The 22,602-nt window shown below is 39.3% G+C and overlaps 1 protein-coding gene and 1 pseudogene across 1 annotated transcript in view; one reads left to right on the top strand and one right to left on the bottom strand.

The window, feature by feature from the left end:
• dner (delta/notch-like EGF repeat containing) overlaps positions 1–22,602 on the bottom strand; it is a 53,815-nt gene that overhangs the window by 19,018 nt on the left and 12,195 nt on the right. Inside the window, exons 2-4 of the mRNA XM_028465288.1 lie at positions 7,397–7,750; positions 7,204–7,301; positions 1,879–2,042 (exon numbers count right to left, since the gene is read on the bottom strand). Of these exons, the coding sequence (XP_028321089.1) occupies positions 1,879–2,042; positions 7,204–7,301; positions 7,397–7,750 (616 nt within the window). The remainder of the gene's footprint in view (positions 1–1,878; positions 2,043–7,203; positions 7,302–7,396; positions 7,751–22,602) is intronic.
• LOC114475107 (uncharacterized) lies at positions 3,363–3,480 on the top strand (annotated as a pseudogene).

Below are 22,602 nucleotides of genomic sequence, written 5' to 3'. Positions count from 1 at the left end.
AAGTTAAAGGTTGTTAATGTACAATAGCAGCCTGCTATTATCCATTAACAACCTTTAACTTTCCATTAAAGTGTTCAGAAGATATATGCCAGTCTGATGATGTGAGCCAGCCAACTGTTCATGACGAGAATTGATGACGCAAGCTCCGAGCCAACCAGGGCACAGATTCCTGTGCATGTTACCTTGAGACTGAAAAAGCACACTGACGTCAAATATAGAACCTGCACAGTCATTGCTCTTTAACACACCAAAACTTGTACAAGCTTGTACAAAAAGGTCACTATATTGCTCAAATATTTTTCTTACAAGCATTGTCTGTGTTTGCAAGGTCACACACCTCTGAGCCAACGGTGAACATCTCATTTACAACAGACACATGTGTTTAGACACAATTAACCTTCACTCCTCTGTCTTTCTCTCCTCATCACACCCCCTCCCATTCTCTCTCTCTCCTTATCGCACTCTTCCTCTCTTTCACCCTTTCTCCCAGTTGTTTCCTCCCCAATGTCACGCACATCCTCCCTTTCACCTTCTCTCAGATGTAAAACATGAGCTGTTGCTAAAGCAGAGATAGCAAACATGGTCAAGGTCAGCAAACAGGATGTGCATCAAAAAACAATGGTCAGCCAGTGGCTAAGTCAACAAGTACGGAACAAGTACGGAACAAGTACGGAATTAATTAAACCAACCAGCAACACTGTGAAAACGTTTTTTATCTCAGAGTTTGGTAAATAAAAAAAGTAAAATATGTTTTTCTAGTTTACCCCCCAAGGAAGGGTAAACTAGACTTTCTTAGGGGGAAAGGAAAGAAATGACAAAGAGGGTTGAGAGAAACAGCTGGGCCCATCAACCCACCTCTGCAATATCCTTGCCAGCAAATACCCCCAACAGCCCCCTACGCCCACGCCCCCAGCCCTCCGGGGAGGACCAAGTGCATCCCTCACTGAGGAACCCAGCTGAGAAACTAAGGCCCCCTCTCCAAGGGGAGATCATTGCCGCACTAGGAAGTCTGCCAGGAGGCACCCAACGGTGACCTGACCCAGCACTAGCAGAGGCCAGCCTTAGGCAAGGCCAAATGCACCTAGAATACCAAGAACGACGGCACACCAGTTAAGCCCCCCCATGGGAGCCGAACCGCCAACTAAAATTCTCCAGCACCAGTCAAGGCCACCCGGACTACCAGCAAAGTGCACCCAGTGCCCAACATGGGGACCAAACAGGGCAAGAGGCCCCAATCAGGCCCAACAAATACCCACTCCAGCCCCAGAGGCCCACCATCCCCATCCAAACCGCATAGATGGACCAGAGCACCACACAGTGACACCCCTTCCCTGTAGGTGGGTGTTATGAACACTGTGCATTCATATTATATTTCTGTGAAAGATAAAGACAAATTTCTTGCAAAAATACCTGTTGAATATGCAATTATTCAGCTTTCACACACAAATGCAAACGTTATCACATCCCGCTGAAGGGAAATGTCTACACAAGAAGCCTTTCAATGTCAGCTTTAAATCAATTATTCCTCTGACATTTTTGCTGTACTTCTGCTACTTGGAGGTAATTAATTTATTTCTGCTTCTTTATAGCTGTTGCATTCATCAATCAATACATAAAAAATATGAGAGATGGGCAAAGTGTTGTGAGTTACGGTTGTGATCAGATTTGAAAAGGAAATGACTTGATGCTTCTCAATAAAGAAATTTTGACAACTTCCTGAACACTATGTGTTGAGCTTTGATTGGCTGACGGGGCTAAAGGGCACAAACTTGGTCAACAAAAATCAACTAAAACACAGTCAACTCGGTGAAGTATGAAAATATATATGAAGATTGAAAAAAAAAAAGACACTTTATGGCAAGGAGGCTAAAGTCTTACTGAGGAAGTAGTTCTGTCCCAGAGGGAGTGACTGATCTGGAACGACTAGACCGTCAGTGGCCTGCAGGAATTCCATTGTTGTGCCGTTCACGATAGATGAACGAAGGAAACCATCTTCATTCACAAGCCACAGCACGGGGACTCCACTGGCATTCACAATGACCCTGGTTAAAAGAGACAGAAAAATGAGGAAGGCTTAGGAAAGCCTTTCCCACTGCAGACTGTTGTAAAACGACAGTATTTGCATTTCCTCTAAGGTTTTAACACGGCAACTGTGTTGTTTAAAACAATGAGCAGTTTAAAAAACAGCTTTTCTTTAGACTGTACTGCCGTAGTTTATCCCTATTGCTTTTTACTGCTGTTTTACAGGGATTATTACCAAAGCTTCACTTCATGCTTTTTATTCCCACTTGGTCAATAAAGATGACAGAGCCTTTGCTGTGCACACCTGTGAACTCAGCTTTAACTTGTCTTAAAATACACTTAGACATAGTTGCCTTTGTAAATTGCTAACTTCTTGCTTTATTGTATAGCAGTTTCAATTTTTTTTGTTATAATGTTTTTAGCAGAGAGCACTTTGTAACTGTTTGATTTGAAAAGTGGTTAGAAATGTTAAAACAATGTTATTTTTTGGCTTAATGTATTTAATTCACTATTTAGATTTTGCACAGTCACAATATTATTATTTGATTTTCATTTGGAAAATATTGAATTCCAATTATTCGGTTAAAAATTACTTTAAGGCTGGAACTCTTTGCTGTCAGCTGACATTAAGGATCGTGACAAAATTTTTTAAATTCCACTCGGATCCAAGGGCCCAAAATTTCAAAAGCAGTTGCTGCTTTAATATGAATTGACAAATCCCCTGAATCAAAGCTTTTCACAACGCCAAGATACTTGAACTCCTCAATTCGGGGCAAGACTCATCTCCCTTTACTTGGAGATGTCAATCCATCTCATTCTGACTGAAATCCACAATCTCAGACTTGCAGGTGCTGATGTTCATTGACGGTGTACATTTTAGGTCATCCTCTTAGAGTGAGGTATCAGGTATCAGGAAAACCTCTGTCATTTGTCAGACCAAACAGACTCATGTTTCAGCAAAACCTCCATCAAATGACATGGCCTCACTTGTTAAACCAAATGCCATCAAATGACATGGCCTCAGGCTTCAAAATAAGTCGTCAGACTCAACGGCCTCAGTCCGTAAAACACGATATGGCATTTTATTATGAAGGAACTGGAAGTACACATGAAGAAGTAAGCCATTCTTTCCTTTTACTATTTAAAAGTTAAGATTCATCAACGCACTGTTTGATTATTAAATGCATAGTTAAATGAAACATTGCTATATCTTAACCTTGAAAAATAAATAGAAAATAACAGCTTTCAACTTACTCTTGTATCTGAAGCAGCACATATTGATGACTTCATGTGTACGTATTTCTGGTTTCTTAAAAATACGTCATGTTGTGTTTTATGTCCACTGTGGCTATACCAGCCTGTCATTGCCCTATCTCATTAAATCTCGGAAGCTAAGCAGGTTTGGGCCTGGTTAGTAGTTAGATGGGAGACCACCGAGAATTCCAGGCACCACAGTGGGGGACAGTCGCTCCAGTGGTATCTGTCATCGTGTCCTTGGGCAAGACACTTCACACACAACGTGTAGTATGATAGTAGTGTGTGAGTCAGTGTTGGTGGTGGTCGGAGGGGCCGATGGCGCACTAGGGCAGCCTCGCCTCCATTAGTCTGCCCCAGGGCAGCTGTGGCTACAATAGTAGTTTACCACCACTAAGTGTGGAGTGAAAGAATAATGCCTTAAATCTGTAAAGCGTTTGAATGTCTATGATAAAGCGTTTGAATGTCTATGATGAAGTGCTATATAAAATCCAATGCATTATTATTATTATTATTGAGTCTGACAACTTTTATTTTGACGCCTGAGGCTGTGCTACTTCACAATGTTTCATTTGACCGGGGTTTCACTGAGACATGAGTCTGTTTGTTTTGACAAATAACAGAGGTTTTCCTGATACCTCACTCTGAGACCTGAGGATGACCTAAAATGTACATCGTACAATCACTTCACACTCTGCTGACAACCGTCCCAGCAAGAGCCAGAGGTCGTTGTTCAATGGGTCAATAAGACAACATCATCTGCAAACAGCAGAAATGAAATCCTTTGACCTCTAACCCCCCTCCACCACCCTGCTGCACCTCAATATTCTTTCCGTCAAAGTTATGAACAGAACCCATGACAAAGGGCAGGGGTCAGCGTCCTTTGGCTCCAGAGACTTTTGTGGCTCTTTGGCCCCTCCCTTGTGGGTCACCGTGCACTTCGGACCATCAAGTACGTCATCAGACTTATTCGATGTCATTCAGCATAAACAATTAACGTTTACTAAGAAATTGCAGCTCCAAAAGAGGTGAAAATCCTCCCTATGAGTAATTATCTTACTCCAGCCATAATCTTTAGCAGTGTGATCTCTACAGATGTTGGCGAGAGCTCAGCAGGACAGCATCAGTCTGTGCTGCTGAGTAAAGCTTCTTCTTAAACCTCCATAAAGTTGTTCAGTGTAACACTCACTCATTTTTAGACACACTGAGTCTATTATTATGGTTGATGCAATGGGTGATGGTTAAAATGACAGGTGTTATTCTTTATGACGTCTCGGTAGTGGAATAACTTTTTTAAAATAAGTTTTTTCTTGTGTTAATACAGTTAAAGGCTGTATCATTTTCATCAAGTTTTACTTTGCATGACTGTGCACAAATGATCTGTCAAGGTGCTGGAATTGATGCCTCAACACTAATGATGCATTTTCTCATTTAAAAACATTAGATTATTCTATTATCTATAAATCAATGTCACTCCTGGATCACTGCTCCGTATCAAATAGGCAAAGTCAGTTTCCAAAGTGTCATTTGCTGTCTGCGTCTGTGCGTCCTCAGGACTCGTGTGCAATCAGAGCAACAACAAAGCTGCCCTTAATCTGCAATCGTGATTGAAAACCTGAATCGTCGTGACGACCGTCTACAAAGAGAAGCAGCATCAATTGAGCCAAACCGTCACCTTGACCATTCCTATGAATAATTCATTGACCCCTATTTACTAAGACTTGTAATATTGTGTATGTAGGAGCACACACATTTAGAATTAATGCAGTTCGTGTTATACAGTGTAAATGATTGGACCCAAATAGAAGATAATTGGCCACAAAAGACTTGGTTTAAACTCCTCTATATTGTTTTCAATAAGAATCTCTTTTGAAAATAACATATTTTTTTTAAAAAAAAGCTAATTCCTATTTTGATGCAACAATTTCATGTTTGTTGTTTATGATCAAGTAAGGTTTTTGTGTGACTTTGTCATATATTATTAGCTTGTAAATGTAATTTTGCATACTATGGAAAGACGTTACTAAGATTTACAATAGGCTCTGATATAAGGTATCTGATAGTATTAAAAAAATACCCCCTCGTTGTTTATTCTGTTTAGTTTCCATTCTAGTTATTGTTTCATGTTTTAACTCTAGTATCTTTGTGCTCCCAGGTATTCCTGCTCGTTTCTCCACCTCCCAGTGACGTCAGTGTGTTAGGGTTGTGAGTGATTAGCTGCCTCGTGTTTCCACCCAGGTGTGGCTCGTTGCTAATCAAGCCTCCATTATTATTGCATGAACACAGAATGATTGCTGATTTATCGTTAATGTTACCCTGTCGTGTGCTGCTGCGTTTTATCTCCAGATAAATAAACATGGACTGGTTCTATGAACTATATGCCTGTGTTTGAAATGACATACTCTACTATACACTACAGACTTAATGAGTACATATTGTCTACTATATACTCGTATGATTAGGATAATCAGCGTTCCCACTGAAGTATACTTCAAAGTTTCCCATGATGCATTTTGAACCTACAATGACAAAAACCTGAATCACGCTGAGGCTAAATATTTCCATTGATTCGCCTCCTTTGAAAGTTATGCAAACATTTTAAGCGAGAAAGTGACCAAGTGGAATATCCACATGTGGTCATTTGATCCATAAAGCTCGCAGAAACACATTTCCTGTCAACATATCGGAGATTTTCGGAGACCTCCCATTGTGCTACTGACCAAACTTTCGGCAAACTTCAAAACAAAAGCCCTATTTACAAAAGTATTAAAAACTGATGGAAGACGAGAAGAGATGCTTTTGTTTTGAAAGGGGATGTTGGACTTTTAGCTTGAAGCTGGTGCCAGGACCATTTTTCTTTCTGCTCGCAATGCATCATGGGCAGATGAGTATGACTAGAGTGCCCACCGTGCATACTTAGGAAATGTCCCGTTATAGTATAGATCCGGGTATTTCTCGCGTACTCAATCTTTTCATACTATCTAATGTGAACGCACTATATACTAATTTTGACGTCAAGACTTACTATGTGTAGTACGTTAGTACGCGATTTCGAGCACAGCCTGTCTCCTACTGCCATTGGGTCCTTTACCACCACATCCACCCAGCATAACAATTAGTGAGTGCATGAATGGGACAGTATGCTTTGTGTTTACTCCTCCAACTAAATTCACCTCCTTTCTGTTATTTGGCAATTATGCATTTGAGTTTTAAACCAAGTGAATGTTGGAATGAACTTTCACACACCTGCCCAGAAAATGTAGACAATCAAAGAAAATGAAGAATTCTGGTCAGTTTAAAGTGAAGCAAAGGCTGAAGTTGAAATTGCATACTAACGTACTACTCAAACTAAGTATGCACGGTGGGCAAACTAGTCATACTCAACTGCCGCATGATGCTAAAAGTCAAACATCCCAGTTTCAAAACAAAAGCATCTCTTGTTGTTCTACAGTCTAGTTTTTACCACTTTTTCTCCAGTTTTATGGATCAAATGACCACATGTTGATATTCTAATTGATCACTTTCTTGCTGAACATGCTTTCAGAACGTTCAAGGGTGGAGAATTAACAGATATTTAGCCTCAGGTTGCTTCAGGTTTTTGTCATTGTGGGTTTGAAATGCACCTTGGGAAACTTGGAAGTATACTTCAGCGAAAATGGTCATCATCCTAATCATACTAACAGTATATAGTAGACAGTATATACTCATTGATTGTGTAGTGTATTGTACGTTAGTATGTGATTTTGAACACAGCCTCACTCTGTGACTGGACCCTGAAGACATGTTGCTGTGCAGGTCAGCCCATACTGATACTCTGCAGACTGCTGTGTTTGAGCAACAAATGAGTAGAAACTGTGAAAATGAAGGAAGATATACAGTCGGGTGTGAACCAGTGATTGGTGGATGAAGCAACTTGATGGCGCTTACTTTACAGCTGTTTCTTCAGGCACCTCCAGCGACATTGTTAGAGTTCCTGAAGTCAACTCACAAAGCTCTGGACTCACACAGTGTAGACCCTCAACAACCTGAAAGGCACAAGCCCACGCACAACATTTTTGGTCTGAATATTTTCAAATATAAACCAAACTGAGTCTAGATTCAAACACTTGAGTTTTCTCACCCTGTCCGCCTCCCACGGCACCACCAGCACCCTCTGTCCGGCTTTGGGTTGCCATGGCAGCAGGGTGGGAGGTGCTAGTGTTGTGGTGCTGATGGAGGGAACGGTGGTAGGCTGAGGTGGCTGGGTGGCAGCTGTAGTCACGGAGGTGACGGGGGTTGCCAGATCAGGGGCAGAGGGCGTGGCAGAGGCGTCCCACTCTGTTGCCGGTAGGTCCATCAGGATCTGATCGCAGTGCTCACCCTCATAGCCCTCGGTGCACTCGCAGGTGTAAGGCGGCTCCGCCTCCTTCCTACCATCACTCCTGCTGCAGTTACCATGGAGACAGGGACTGCTGGCACAGGGGTCTGTGAAAAACTGTGATGATGAGGAAAATAAACATGAAAATGAAGATGAAGAGAAAACAGGTGGCAAAAACTCAGTGCGAGAAATAGAAACAAAGCTGTTCAAATTGAAACACAGAGGAACAAAACAATGTTATCAGAGACTCTTCACTCTTATTTTCCACTTTGTTACTTTATTTATGTTTTGACTATGTAAGACCTGTTTTGTTCCTCAATAAATTTTAGACTTTCCTCATACAAGCACAAACGGATTTAGCCCTCGACATCGAGCGAAAGAAAAGGAAAATTGCACCCCAAACTAGTGCATTGTTTTATATTCGTTACACTGGCAGCCTTCTTCATGCTGGTTTAGCCTCATCAATATTTCATCACATTTGGAGAACACTTTACAGTATATGCTCCTTGAAGGTGAAGAGGGACAAGCTCACAAAGCTTACTGCTGAACACAATGTTGTTTGTTTTGCTTGGTTTTTAAAACTTTCTTGGGACTATAAATGTGAGACGTCCTTCTGCCGTTGTCATTTTGTTGTTATTTTTTATTTATTTTTTAAGTCATACAGCTTTAGATATCTGGAGTTCCAGCCATTTGCTTTGAATGTGTTCAGAAATTTACTTTTGACGAAATCTGAAGAATGGCTCAAACAGACGCTGCAGACACATGGTAATGATGCTCTGACTGAATCCCACCATGCATACAGATGTGAGACTGAGAAACAGCGAGAAACATAACAAAGCATCGTTAACAGTCTGCTCTCTCCCTGACAAAGTCGCAGCTCATTAGCAGTAATATCTCTCTAGCTTTCTCCCTTCTCCTCATGCTTCTCTTGGCCCTTCCCTGCTTTAATAAAAGGCAGTGCCAGCATTAATACTTGACAGCGCTCAGTCCTTAAACATTCTGCAGCTCTTATTTGCACTCAAAATCCACCAGGGAATTCGTTTATCAGCCTTAAGCATTATCAACAACAGTGCTGCTTGTAGCGGCAACTCCTAAACTTTTTGACTTGTCACTTTGTATTTATCTTCTAAGCTAACAGTCTTTGTCAGAGTCGGACAAAATGTTCTTTACCTAAGAGCAAAATTGGCACGGCATGGTGGCACAGTGCCAGCACCAAAAATGTCTTGTCTTACTTCCATCCAGTCAGTATTATTGCAGTACAGTATTGGTGGATTGTAGCATGCTGATAACATGCAACATTATTATCTTAAAATATTCAGATCAATCTGTTCGCCCAAATATCCTTGCTGTCATGGTTTAGGGCTAAGCTGTTATATATCCCACTGCCAGGTTCTTGTGTAGAATCATTGTTATTGGGGAAACTTGATAAATGCGTAAACACACACACGCAGCATCGTAAAAGGAGTCGACGAGAGGTGAAGACAATGATTGTTGGAACAGGAACCAGAAGAGAACAAAGACCAAGGAAGTCATGCTGTTGGTTAACACAGGACCAGCAAATGCTAAAGAGTGGTCACAAGACAACCAATTGGAAGGTGGACTCTGAACTGTAGGTGGAAAAGCACCAGAAGAACAAGAGTCAGTTGGAGAAACATGTCTTTGGCATCCAGAGCTTGTAGCTTTACATGTATCAGGGTTATTGATTACAACACATACAGTATGTCAAAATCCTAATTCCCGTACTGAGTTTGTCTCTTTTCTTTATCCAAGTACTCCAATTACAGAAGCTGTTTTGCGTGTTTTGTTTTTTTTAGCATTTTTTGATTTTCCAGGTTTCTGCTTAAAGTATTCCCAGAATGTCACTAATTTATTAAACTTTGGATATCAACGTGATGGGATATTAGCACGAATTATCTCATTAAGAACCAGAGACTCTTGTCCAACCTCTTCTGTTGTCACTGTGTGGGGTTTATTCCCATGTACATGTCTCTGGTGCCCCAGGTCCTGGCAAACCATGTAAATTAATATTTCCTAAGCAGCTGATAATATCCCCCAGTAGTCACTTTATTGGTATTTCCCAAGCACCAAGCAATAGAACAACGATGTCCTCCAAGGCCAAATTAATTGTTTCGTAAGGAGCTGCAATCAGCAGACTAGTGACATTAGCTGTCCTAATAAGATTTTAAAATAAATAAAGAAATGGGCTTAGAGGCACTTATTTCTCAGGGGGAGAATAGAATTTTTAGTTTTTTAATTATGCAGGTTAATTAAAAACACAAAAATAATTTGAGCACTGTGAATGGAGACATTGTTTTAGAATAAAAACAGCTCACTGTAAAAAATAAATCAATAGAATGAAATGACAAAAATAATAATATTAAAAAAATGTTTGATGCAGGACTGGGATTGGTTAAAATGCTTGAAATTGGTGTTATTGACAAATTCTTCTCAATAATTCAGAGTAGCCAAAATATGACCTGTTATTAAAAGTGTGCTCTTTAACGTAATTGTGCTAACAATATATGATCGCAAATTCCATGATATACGAAATACATTCTCATATCAAATAAGTTAAAATATTTGAAGATAATGTAAGAAAAAGAAATTCAAATTTAAACCTTTTGTTAAAATTTCCCAAATATTTGGAAGTCTGTCTTTTGAGTGAGCTCTGATTTATTTTGGCTTTAGTTTTCATTTTCTATTTAATTCTTGATTGTCAATGCTACTTATGTATTGTGTATTTTTAGCAGAGTCAGCATCACTTCATGTAACCACCTCTATATCGATATATTTACGTGTATGCTTAAAACTTAGAAAAGCTTGCATTAACCCGTACAGGTTTCATGAGCACGCTTGTGTGCTTAAAACTGTTACGTAAGCACGAAGACTTATTACATAAAAATGATATTTTGCGTCCTTAAAATGCTGTATATACTGGATGTATAACTGGATCATAAGAAAAGGGGTAATAATTCATAGTCATTGCTTCAGGTCTCATTTATAATGAAGAAACCTTGCCATAGCGACGTTGCTGAGGAATATTAGTGCAAGTGGTTCAATACACAGCCCATGTATTCCTGTATGTGTTTTCCCACCAAAACTCTCTCTCTCTCTCTCTCTCTCTCTCACACACACACAAAACTCAAAGAGTTGTATGAGCTTCAGAGACGCCTGCCTCTTAATCAACTTACACCTTATTGACTCTTTATAGCGTCTCAGAGTGACAGCAGCTCCAACTGTGCAGGGACGAGCAGACATCAATAGTCTATTTCTAAACTAATCTCTAATGAAAACACTGCCTGAAAAAATAGCTATTTCTGGATCTCTGCTGGCAAAAAATGTTCCACTGCAAACCCGACGAGAAGTAGTGTAAGCAGAAAGCTAAAGTGGCAATCTACAAGAGGTTTATGTTTCATGTTTTTATGGTTAAAGTTTGATTCTTCTGATCTGGATCCGTCCTCATACGCAGCGTGCATACATGTGCAGCAATCGCTGCTTTGCTGAATTCAAGGCAAAAGAGGGAAAACTGGAGCATCTCCGCATGGCGAAGCCTCAGAGGAGCAGAAAAAACAAGAGGAAACATGAGGCTGAGGAGAAAACAACTCCGCAACATAGTGGCTATGTACCTAACACCTCAAACACGTTTTACACCAACCCACAGCCATTAGAAACCCTGCTGGGCCACAGATTGGGAATTACACCCAGAGCTATGCAACTATTGCAGTGAACCCATCTTAGAAAGAAAGAAATACTCCATAATTATGTACTCAATCACAGAGCAATTAGCTGGATGAACAAAATTAAACTTTTATATAGCCGGCAGTAATTCTAATCTTGAATGTGCAGCGTATAATGAGTACAACCAAATCAGCTAAAACTAAATATTTAATTCATGATGATGACAAAATGTAACTTGGAAATAATTTCTCAATAGATTTATTTTCCCATGCACAGTTTTCTCCAATGTAGTCTAGAGTTCCGAGTCCTTAGATTAGATCTCATTATATAGACTCTAAAAACCAACGTTGATGCAAAATAAGCTCTGGTCTCCACATAATACAGATTAATTATTGTTGCCTGTTTTTATGGTATAGCTCCCCTTTATGAGCAGAGCATTTGAGAGAATAGGGCTACGGAGGAAATGCAGAACAAATGAGGCAGAAAAACAAATAAATAGAAGATTAAATAATCAATAAAGCAGAGAGGCATTTAAAATACATTGCTTTATTTAGTTCTAGGTGTTCGAAATAGTCTGCAGCAACATCTTGTGTTCCTTGAAGAACACACTCAAAGCACAAGTCCACCTTTATGCATATGATTTGTTCTTGATGTGTCTCTCTTTTTGAAATTTTAGACAGTTAAGAGTCAGACATTACTATTCTTGGCAGGATAAGTCGTTTTATTAAAAAAAAAAAAAAAAAAAAAAAAAAAGCTGCCGAAAGCATTTCCAGGTGCAAGTCTTACAAGTTCTTTCATAACACAAAAAATGAGATAAAAATCAGCTGAGCGTCAAAGATAAGTGTGAAAAGAAGTTGAAACAATCCTGCAGTAAATATTGTAGGTTGTGGTCAGTAGAGGCTTGTTTCGTTTTAGCAATCGGAAAAGTGGAAAAAACTCCTGTTAATCATTGAGGGAATTGGATCACGTCTTCACGCCTTAAATCTACATGATTTTCTTTAATATTAATGCAAAGCTTAAAAACACATTCATATTTTTAAACTCCTCTTTTGGTAATCCACAGGGTGAAGACACTGCTTATGTTCCTGCAGAGCAGCAACTGGAAACACAGCTGGAGCAATAACGGCAGATGTTGTTGTGATATCTCGTCTACATCTCTGGCCTCAACAGCAGAATCTTTCAATACTGCATCACTCTATGAAAATAAAACCAAACTAAACTATGTTTTCACCTTTCAGTGGTGATTATGTGTGTGATCTCTGTTTATCACAGTGGTTTTATTCGTTTTTTATTGCTTGGATTTCTCTTGTTTCATCACGTGAAATGTGTTGATTGCTTGTATTTGAACAGGTCTAAAAAATAAAAAAAATACACAATAATCAAAAAGGAACAAGTGAACATAAGAGTGTATAACAAGCAGGACTGCAGTAACAGTGGATCTATTATTCATGTAGGGTCTGAGTTATGAACCATGTTATATGTGTAGGGAACTAAACCCCCAAGTTGCCCTGACTTAGAACACTGGCTTCACCAGTCCGTGGAGTCAGAGAGTCTACCTCCTGCTGTGCAATGCAAACGTGCCCCAAGGGGGGCCGTCTCCCCTTCCTGCCCGAACAAAGGAACGGGAGAATCCGAGAACAGTTTGTCTCCCTTTATCACCTCCCTGCTACATTACGATCAAAAGAAGAACATCCCTCTCCTTCCCCCTGTTCAAACAGATACCTCTGGATGCTGTAACATCAAAGAACTGTCCCAATGACCCCTTTGACCCCCTGCAGATGTTGTCACCTCCCGAACCCAAACCAATGGTTACACAGGAAGATGGAATAACCCCAGTTCTCCTGCTCAAATGAGAACAAAGGACATGTGTTGGACTGAAAAGTTACAAATGAAAACATTTTTGGAATGATTTCTACTGTAATTGAAATTGCAAATGTGTCTGCACTCGTGTCATGTAATTTAATAACAACAGAAAGCTATTTTAAAGTGTTCATCATTTAAAAGTGCTTAAAATTACCAGAAAAACATCACAAAAGTTAGTTTGAGGTATTTACTGCAACCGTATAGTTAAGAGGAGGCATAACATGATTTTTGACATTTATGTTATGAGTAAGTACAGGTAAAATGCATTAATTAGTTCCTAAAGTGATTCGAGGCTATTTCCTAGTCGTGTTTGGTATCAAACTCTTTCGTAATACATGATATTTCAGGATATGATGTTGAAAAGATGTTTTGAAATATGTGGAATTAATTATTAGACATTCTTTTATGTTTAGAATCATCCCTTGTTGTCTGTCTCTGTCTTACACTTACACACACCCAAGACACACCCACAAGCTGAAAGCAGAGACATTGACCAATCACCGACATGATCACAGAATAATCAACGAAGACGCCTCCTCCAAAAGGCGTCGCCAAACGCCCTTTAAAAAAAGACGCGCGACCAGAAACAACAGTTTTGGACGCGGGCGTTCATGCTCACCCGTCTTCCCTCATGTTTCCAGTCTTTCATTTCATTTTTATTTTTAGTTGAAACAGTTAGATTTTGTAATCAACAGCTGCTTGGTTCGGACGAATTCCGCACCCAGTGACGTGCGTAACAGCCGTAAGGAAGCCCGGCCCGCGACCCTTGGGGTTAGCCAAGAGCCATTACCGAAGCCAGCTGCGAAGGCCTAACCGCCCGGATCGGCTGAAGGGGCTAAATTCTGTGGAACCGAAACAGAACCAACGGTGGCACGTCCTGCTACATTGCTTCAACAGCACCTCCAGGTCCAGACTGACCTCACCTCCAAGGTACAAGAATGAACTTTCACCAGCAACTTCATCCACAATAGATCACATACATATTTCCATAACTACAAACTTACACGCATTAACAACATGCTGCACACACAGTACATCTCATTCATGTTTGTTCGTCTCCCCCTTGTCCGTCCTCCTCTCTTTGTTATGAGCTCTCTTTATTTTATTCTTTGATTTTATGATCTTATTATTGAATATGTATCCTGCATTTTTATTCAATATTTAGTAGATTAGCATCCTCCTAGATTAGTGATTTCACTTTATTACGTATAATCCTCACTTTTATTAGCCTAGAAATGCATTTTATCATGATTTAATTATCCCATTTCAATTGATATTTTGACTGTGTTAATTGTTGACTTTTGAATAAAAGGTTAAACATAATATTTGATTCTTCTGATTCATTAAAGCTGTGATGATGGTGTAGATGTCTGGTAGAATTCACTTTTCCCTGGTTTCACATTGATGAGTTTAGTCTAAAAACTTAGACATATTTCTCCTGTTAAAAGGAGTGGCACCCCGCAAATTTGAAGTAATATTAATAATCATAATTAATATTCTTAGTTATATAACCCATTAATAATAACTCATCTCATCTTCCTACATATGGGTTGCTTCTTTTATGAGGTTGGGTTTGATCATAAAAAGTAATAAAGATGGGTGAACAAAAACATTTTTTTTTAATCCAAAACATATAGACAATATTTGTTTGTGTGGTTTTCAACAGTTTTGGAATGTATTGGTTTGGTACCACTGCTGTGGGAGCCTTCAGATGGTTATAATGTTACACCTTCATCCTCATGGAGTTGGTGCTGAGGAGGCCTTTTCAGGACGAAGGGACAAACATGGAAAACATTATCAGGAGGAATGTCTCAAAATCACTTCCTCATGTGTATCAAACCTGATAGCTGTTGAATGAAGAGAGGGATGAGGATAGTGTAGCTGCTCAAGCTCAATGAATCTCTATTTAAAGAGAGACATCTATGAGCAATGTTTGGTTTTGCCACATTTTAATTATTCATTCAAAATTCAAAGGTGCACTAAATAAAATGAAGTAGAAGAAGTTTCAAGAGCGTGAAGGGATGCTATGACATTTTACTCTCTTGCTTCCCGTAGTAGTTTACAAGCTGCAGTGTTTACAAGATGGAGGACAAAGTTGAGATAGTGAAAAAGTAAAAAAAATAGAGATAGTAAAAAAAAAAAAACCCGGCTGAAACATAAAGCGAGCAAACACCGCTGTCACTACCAACTTGTAATAGATCTTATTGTATTATTATAAATCATTTTTAAAAACCATGTTCGATTGGTAAATTTGTTTCCATTCTTTATATGTGAAGCAAAACACTATCTCCAACTTTTGCAGTCAAATTGTTTTCCATCAACAAAGATTTGTTACACATTTGTTACACTTCATTGGAATTTCTCCATTTTTTATATCATATATCATTAGTATTTCATATCGTGAGCCCATATCGTAATGTAAGTTGACTATTTCATTACACCCCTAATGGAAACATTTACTGTAATTATGAGCAAAATCCTTGCATCATCAAATAGATTTTGCTGCACTTTATTTTTGTCCAACACACAAGAAAATATGGTCTATTCAAATGTTTTTTGTTCTTTTTTTTTCTCACATTATCCAAAGTCATACTTCAGGTAAGTCTGCTGAATAAAAACCATCTGTCACTATGTTGATTAATTTTTATCCAAAGTGTTAAAGCATCCAGAAACAGGGTGACGCATGTGTGCGCGTGCGTGCATGTGTATAGGCCTTTAATCTCATCTATTTCTGCACATCAAAGTCTTAGTCCTCCTTTGCTCTCTCTTCTCACGCACGTTCTTCACTTCCTGGCTCTGTGGCTTCAAAGTGCGGCTGCTTTTTGTAAAGCATAAAAAAAAAAAAAATCTATCCTTTAGTCCGGCCCAGGCCTGCGAGGGAAGCAATGCTGATGAGGTGAAGATGCCAATCACACTAATAAATTCTGCTATTCAAAGCTTAAATTCTACATCTACCACAAATCTTTTCTTCGTCATCAGACTCTTCCTTCGTTTGAACACATCTGTACCTCTACACTGTAGTACGTTGAAAAAGTGACTCACAGCACTATCAGGCAGGGGCTGCTTTAACTTTAAAAATCTGCATGACATCGTCCCTCATATGAGAAATACCACTGAACTCAACAACAACTGCCACACCAGACGGCGCAGGCAAAAGTAACTCTACATTTTTAAAAATTGAACAGGAGGAGAAGGAGAATAGGGGATATTTAGTTAATTACAAGTCATTATTTAACTTAAAAACTGATGCATAGCTCCAGTTTAAATACCAGGTGAAGCCAGATCGATGTATAGTGGAGGACATCATCCTGTCCTGGTGGCTTTGTCTGACTGTCTTACCTGCTTGGTCGATGCAAAGTTTTAACTTTCATTTTCTATTCTTATTGAGTCGAAAAGGTCATACCCAGAGTAATTATGAAAGTACATCCAGAAGTCAAATACATCATGGGTATCTTTCAAAAGGCAATTTTTCCAATCCTTTACAAAAACATTGTATTGTTATCACAAGCTCATTATTGTCTATTTTCTATGGTCTATCGCATCATGAACTTCGTTTATCGTCCCGCTACTGCTTTCAAGTTTTATTTGATAAAGAATCTGCACCCTCTATTGTTAAATACATCCATGCACTAATATTGATAATAAATTAGACTACATAGTCTCTGCTGTCTAATAGTAGCAATGCTTCACAGCGTTCCCCTGAAACAAACCTTACCTTAAGACAAACATTACTTTTGTTGCATTTTTACATTTCTTACCTTGAATATTAATAGCCCTAAAAAAGACTTAAACCGACTTGTTCATCTGATATCATGCAAAATATTTCATTGCAAAAACCAAAATGGCTGGTACAGCTGAACATTTTGTAAAAACATCATACTTTGAACAGACTGAATGATATTTCGCAATTGTTGCATCATTTCATGTCAGCTTTGTCATCATGCTGTTCTTTATGCGGATGGACAAAGTGTGTATGTAGTATAAAGTGCAGTATTGTTTTATAATGTAAGAAAAACAACCAACCATTTACTAAAAACACAAAATATCATGTGTTTTCAATATGTACAACAAAGCACATTTTACAGGGTCTTTCTTTCCACCTGGGATTCCTGCACAACAATGTTAAACTAATATTTGCACGGTCTCGTAAAAGCTGCTGGCTACTGAATAGCATAAATTACTCATAATGGTGGAAAAACCCTTCACAGGAAATAGTTCCATGCATAACGTGAAAATGTTTATTAGACTCGTTCGCGTTATGATGGACGAGCTGTTGTTGGGTTTTTCATTGATTTTATGAAAAAGAAAAGTGTCCTCAGTTGTCGCTGGTCTGTTAGTGAATGAATGGTACATTCGCAGCTTCCCGCGCATTTTTTCTGTACGCCTCCATCTTTCATAGGCGTTTAAAGAGTAACTAACTAAGTAACAAACCACTTTTTTTATCTGAGTTTGAAGTAGTTTTGTTGATTAGTTTATCACCAACTCTTGACATTTTAGTCCAAGTATTTAAACTTGGCATATTTTATTGTATAAATGTAAGAGCGGCTGTCCTCTACGGGTTGAAACGTGACCATTACAATAACATTCTGCTGTTGGCTGAGAATGGTGGTTTGTGACGTTTTGGTGGCTTCTTTTGCCATGAACAAGCACTTTTAGCCCCTTCTATAAAAACCAGCACATGTGGACTCTGCAATCTGTGGTGAGTTGATTGAATTGAGAGAATTGTGAATAGAGCAATATAGTGAGTATGGATTAGGTAGGTAGCATTTATAGATTGTTCCTTAGAGATTTTATAGTAAAACTGGGCGTGTCTTAACTGCTCCCGTAGCCCCGCCCATAATCAAGGCATTTTTTTTTAAATTTCCAGCCTATAGACGCATGTCATCCTAAAGGTGCGTTCACACTGAACGCGACTTCAGACATAGATACACTGTAGATATAGAATAGTGGTGTGACAAAATATCGACACAACAATATATCGCAATATTTTGTCTTGCCATACGTTATCGATACACTGGCGCCAAATATTGATTTTCTTTTGTTTTCACAATAGGTGAGGAGTGGAGTGTGCATGTGTGCGTGTGTTAAGAAGAGCCGCTGTGCAGTATACACTTTGTTTTACTTGGCTGTCATTCATGTGAAATTTGATTGACAATGTTTTGTAATTCCTGTGAAATGGATTCAGTGCGGTCAATAAATTCAGAATTTCTTCAGTGACAAATATCGTAATGTATCGTGGATGAAATTTCTTGCACTATATCGATGATCGCAGAATAAATAGAACTAAAATAGTAATAAATAAAGACAAGTGTTACAAGTAGCGGCTAAAAGGCACAACAGTAAAAGGCACAAGCGACTGGCAACTAGATTGCATTCAAAATCAATGTAAATGACGCAACATCAAGCAACTTCCCTTCAAGTGACGCGACTTGTGCGATTCCAGCGACTTTGGAAGTTGCTCAACGTTTCAAGCAACTTTGAGTGACGCTGTGTTGCGACATCGAATCAGCAATGAGTTTCGCTCCACGTGAGAATGAAAGTGGCATACTCCTTGAATAAACCTTTTCAATTCTAAGTATATTTTGAGTGAACTCATCTTTTAGTAACTCCGTAAGTTGAACATTTAAACCGTAGGTTCAGGTGGCGCTGTCTATGATAAGTGATGTAAACGTACGGGTTACAAATACCGGTACTATTCCCCCTGGAGCGATGAAGCGACCAAAAAGTGCGACAATGTTCAAGCGACTCATCACGGGCGATTTAAGCGACTGTAGTCACTGGAGTGGCGTTTGGTTTGAACGCATGTTAAACCTGCGGGATTTAGTTACTCTTTAGTTCACATGCTGAATGCGGACTCAACCAGTGGCCCTCAGCCCAATTTTATAAGCTGCTTCTCTGACATGCTGTTTCATCATTACTTTATGCACAAAAATTCCTATGTCTTAATGTTGCTTTTATATGCTCCATATCACTCTGCAGGACAAGTCTGAAAAGACAATCAATGTCCATCTTTGTCTCTCCTGGGGCTTTCCTGGTCTAGATGGATGTAATTCTGTGAGCTAATTCCCACAGAGGGAATGCATCTCACTCTGACCCACATGCACAAAATTAGACATTCACAGAAGTAGATGACATTTCATTTTTACACATTCAAACAACCACAGGCAGGAAAAGGAGAAGCAGTCTGCTCTAAAGCTCGAAGCTACTTGTTGTTCAATATGAATTGAAATTGTTTTTTTTTTTTTTAAAGGTATGAAGGAAAGGTTAGCCTACTTCAATTCCCTCTTTGCTTTGTGTCTGACTAAAAATGTACCTGCTTTCAGTCCTGCTGCTGCAGGGAATTAAACTTCAACTGTGGAAGTGGAACACGCTGTTCCTTTTCTTATAAAAGATTACACACACATGATCACCACTTCTTGTACCTGCCAGAAGTCAGTGTACTGTATTAGCCGGCTGTTCATACAAAAATAAACCAAACCTTAATATAGAAACCACGTGCGGATTGTGTGTCCAGCAGCTAATCAATTCTCTTTCTGCAAAACAATAAAAACAGGATCCTCAACCGAGTGCAGCACTGACATTTTCCACATGATGTCATGCAGCATCAACTTGTAGCTCGTGTGGCTCCCATGATCATTGCTCTGTTGCCATAGAAACTTGACAAGTGAAGGGCACAGCAAAGCAATCTGGGATTGACAGTAGGAGGCAACACTGGACCTGTATTATCACTTGCTGCTTTTGCCCCCAATGGCAAAACAGATGTTTTAGTGGATATGCCAACAATTGCTTTTTTTAAGTTTTTGGAACCACCTGAGTGTGCTTTTCAACGTGCACTCGCAAATAATTTTTAAACCAAGACAAACAAAAGAGGGGAATGACAAGTTAAGAGATTGGAGGAGAAAAGATCAAAAGAGGATAAAAGGAGACGACATGATATCTTTCTATGTGAAAATTGCATAGTCAAGCTTTGGCTTCTTTTATAAAGTCATAAAAATGTATATTTTTGATTTATTAGAGTCCTTATTGGTGTGTTTCATCATCACCTTTAACCTTACTAACTATAGCTAATGCAGTCCAGACAAATTAAATAGAAAGTTTGGCTTATAGCCACGAACCAAGATAATATTATGTCTATGAGCTCTTGGGTGCAAATCCATGTCTGACCTTGAAAATATTTATAATCATCCAAGTGACAAATAAGATATGAGAAAAAAGATTGCTGTTTATTTAAGGTCTTTAAGTTTCACTCACAAAAAAAATGAAGATAATCTCGTGTAGTACTGATGCTAATACAAGCTCGCAAGCATTGCGAGTGATAATTGATGACTCAGTCACTGCAGATCAAAGAGCTTGGATGTGATCAGAGCAGAATGATTGTAAGTGGAAGAATCAGTGGGATACTGAGCTCCAGACAAGATCGATTCCTCCCTGCGGAGTTTGATTCTTCCCCCAACGGCAAAAACAGAACATGCATCAGAATCAGAGCTCACTCCCAAAAAGTCGATATAAGATTTTCAACACATTATTTGTGCTTTTAAAGACAAATTTACACAAAACTGTACACAACAAATTTCAAGTTTGACTGACCATAACCAACTACAAAGGAATGTATTAAAAATAAGCAGCATCTTCTTCTTCTTGCATCCAGGTAACCTTGCAACGTAATCGACAGGCTTTTAAAATAAATCCAATTTACATTGGTGACATTTTTCATCACCATGTTTGTTCATTTTAGGAATATTCACATTAATATTCATATGTAAAAAATACACCAACATTTTATGTACAGCATCTCCTATCAACAAGCGATGCATGCTTCATTCATTTACTTAGATTTTTAGCCACATTAAGAGACCGTATGTGACACATACCAGTACAACCCACAAAGCACACATACTGTATGCCACACTGTGCAGAATGTCTCCAAGTTGGCCTCAGTAATCGGTAATCTCATACAAACAGCTATGAGTGTCAGAAGAGGAAGCATCCAGACCTCTTTGGCATCTGTTCCTGAGTCATTTGTTGGAACAGCCAAATGCACCGAGGGTGATATGTTTACTGGGTCTAATGCCACTGTCACCTCCAACACATTCTCAGTCTGAAGTCAAAGCTGATCATCCATTATCTGATCCAAAGAGGTTAAACACCAGCAGCAGGATGTAATGAGTAGGCTTTACACGGTCAGGATTTTTTGGCCAATCATCAATCACCGATCAGTGAGTGTAAAAAAAACGATCATCGATCCGATCATATGAAATCAGGTTGTTTTTTTAGGTAACAACCAAATTCCTTCGGTACTACCTGATACAGATTCACAGAAAATCAAACGGAACCATGTTTCGGGACCTAAACGCAGCCTTGTGACTGTGAGGGAGTGGAAGAGTTTTCACTATTTCCATACAGGACCTGAACATAACATTGCAAGCATAAGAGTGTCATTGCTCCGCTTCTAAAAATGTAATGCAGACCGAGCACTTGCAGGTGTAAATGTGAGCTAAACCATTTCATTTAGTCCCTGATCATCGAGTTGTGTCGACTAAAGGAGGGTTAGAGATGAAGCTGCGGAGCCAGACCACACTGGAACTACGTGAAGCCTCCACCAGCATTAGCATTAGGAGCAAACACAAATTTCCGGACTGTGGCAACGCAAGACCTGCTGTTGCTTATAGTTCACAGTAACAGGTGCACAGCGGAAGTGGGGCGCATGCACACACACGCACGCTTCTGTGTTAACTATCACCTTGAAACGGACAAGAGTCTCCGGTATGAAAGCGAAAGTAAACGGGAGCGCATCGCTCCGTTCTAGGACTCACACACACAGACACTAACAGCAGACACTGCCCCCGCTTTCAGAGCCGGTAGACTGGGGAAGAAGTCTGGCACTCAGCCGCTCCGCTCCAACCAAACAACATTTGTGGATAAAACAATGCAATGAGAGCATCGACAGAAAGTTTCATTACAACAATGATGTCATTGATCGGATCGGCGAATTAAGACATTACAGCCGATCACATTAATTACATAAAATGCAGAATAACAGCCGATCCGACATAGCCAATCAGATTGGTGTTAAGCCTAGTAATGAGTTGGTTTTCATTTCCTTGTTCAAGGCAAAGTTTCAGGCTATTTTGGCCCAAGACTCTAGAAGAAAGATTAATCTTAAAAGCTTCCCTGCTGATGTGGGGAAAAGTGGCTAATTCAATAACAAGGACTTTGGCTCTTAGAGCTCATGGTAAGAGTTGGAATGTAGGAGAATCCACACAACAAAGAGTTTCACCTTCTGCTCCTTCTTTATCCACAAATGTGTTTGAGTAACCACTATATTGCAAATATCACCAAGAAGATCCATCTGATGATCTCATGCTTCAGCCAGATTCCAAGATACTGAAACTTTTCCACTTTAAGTAAGACCTCTGCTCTGACCTGAA

This window comes from Gouania willdenowi, chromosome 13, assembly GCF_900634775.1.
Source record: "Gouania willdenowi chromosome 13, fGouWil2.1, whole genome shotgun sequence".
Taxonomy (NCBI): Eukaryota; Metazoa; Chordata; class Actinopteri; order Blenniiformes; family Gobiesocidae; genus Gouania; species Gouania willdenowi.
This window is presented reverse-complemented; position numbering and strand designations above follow the sequence as displayed.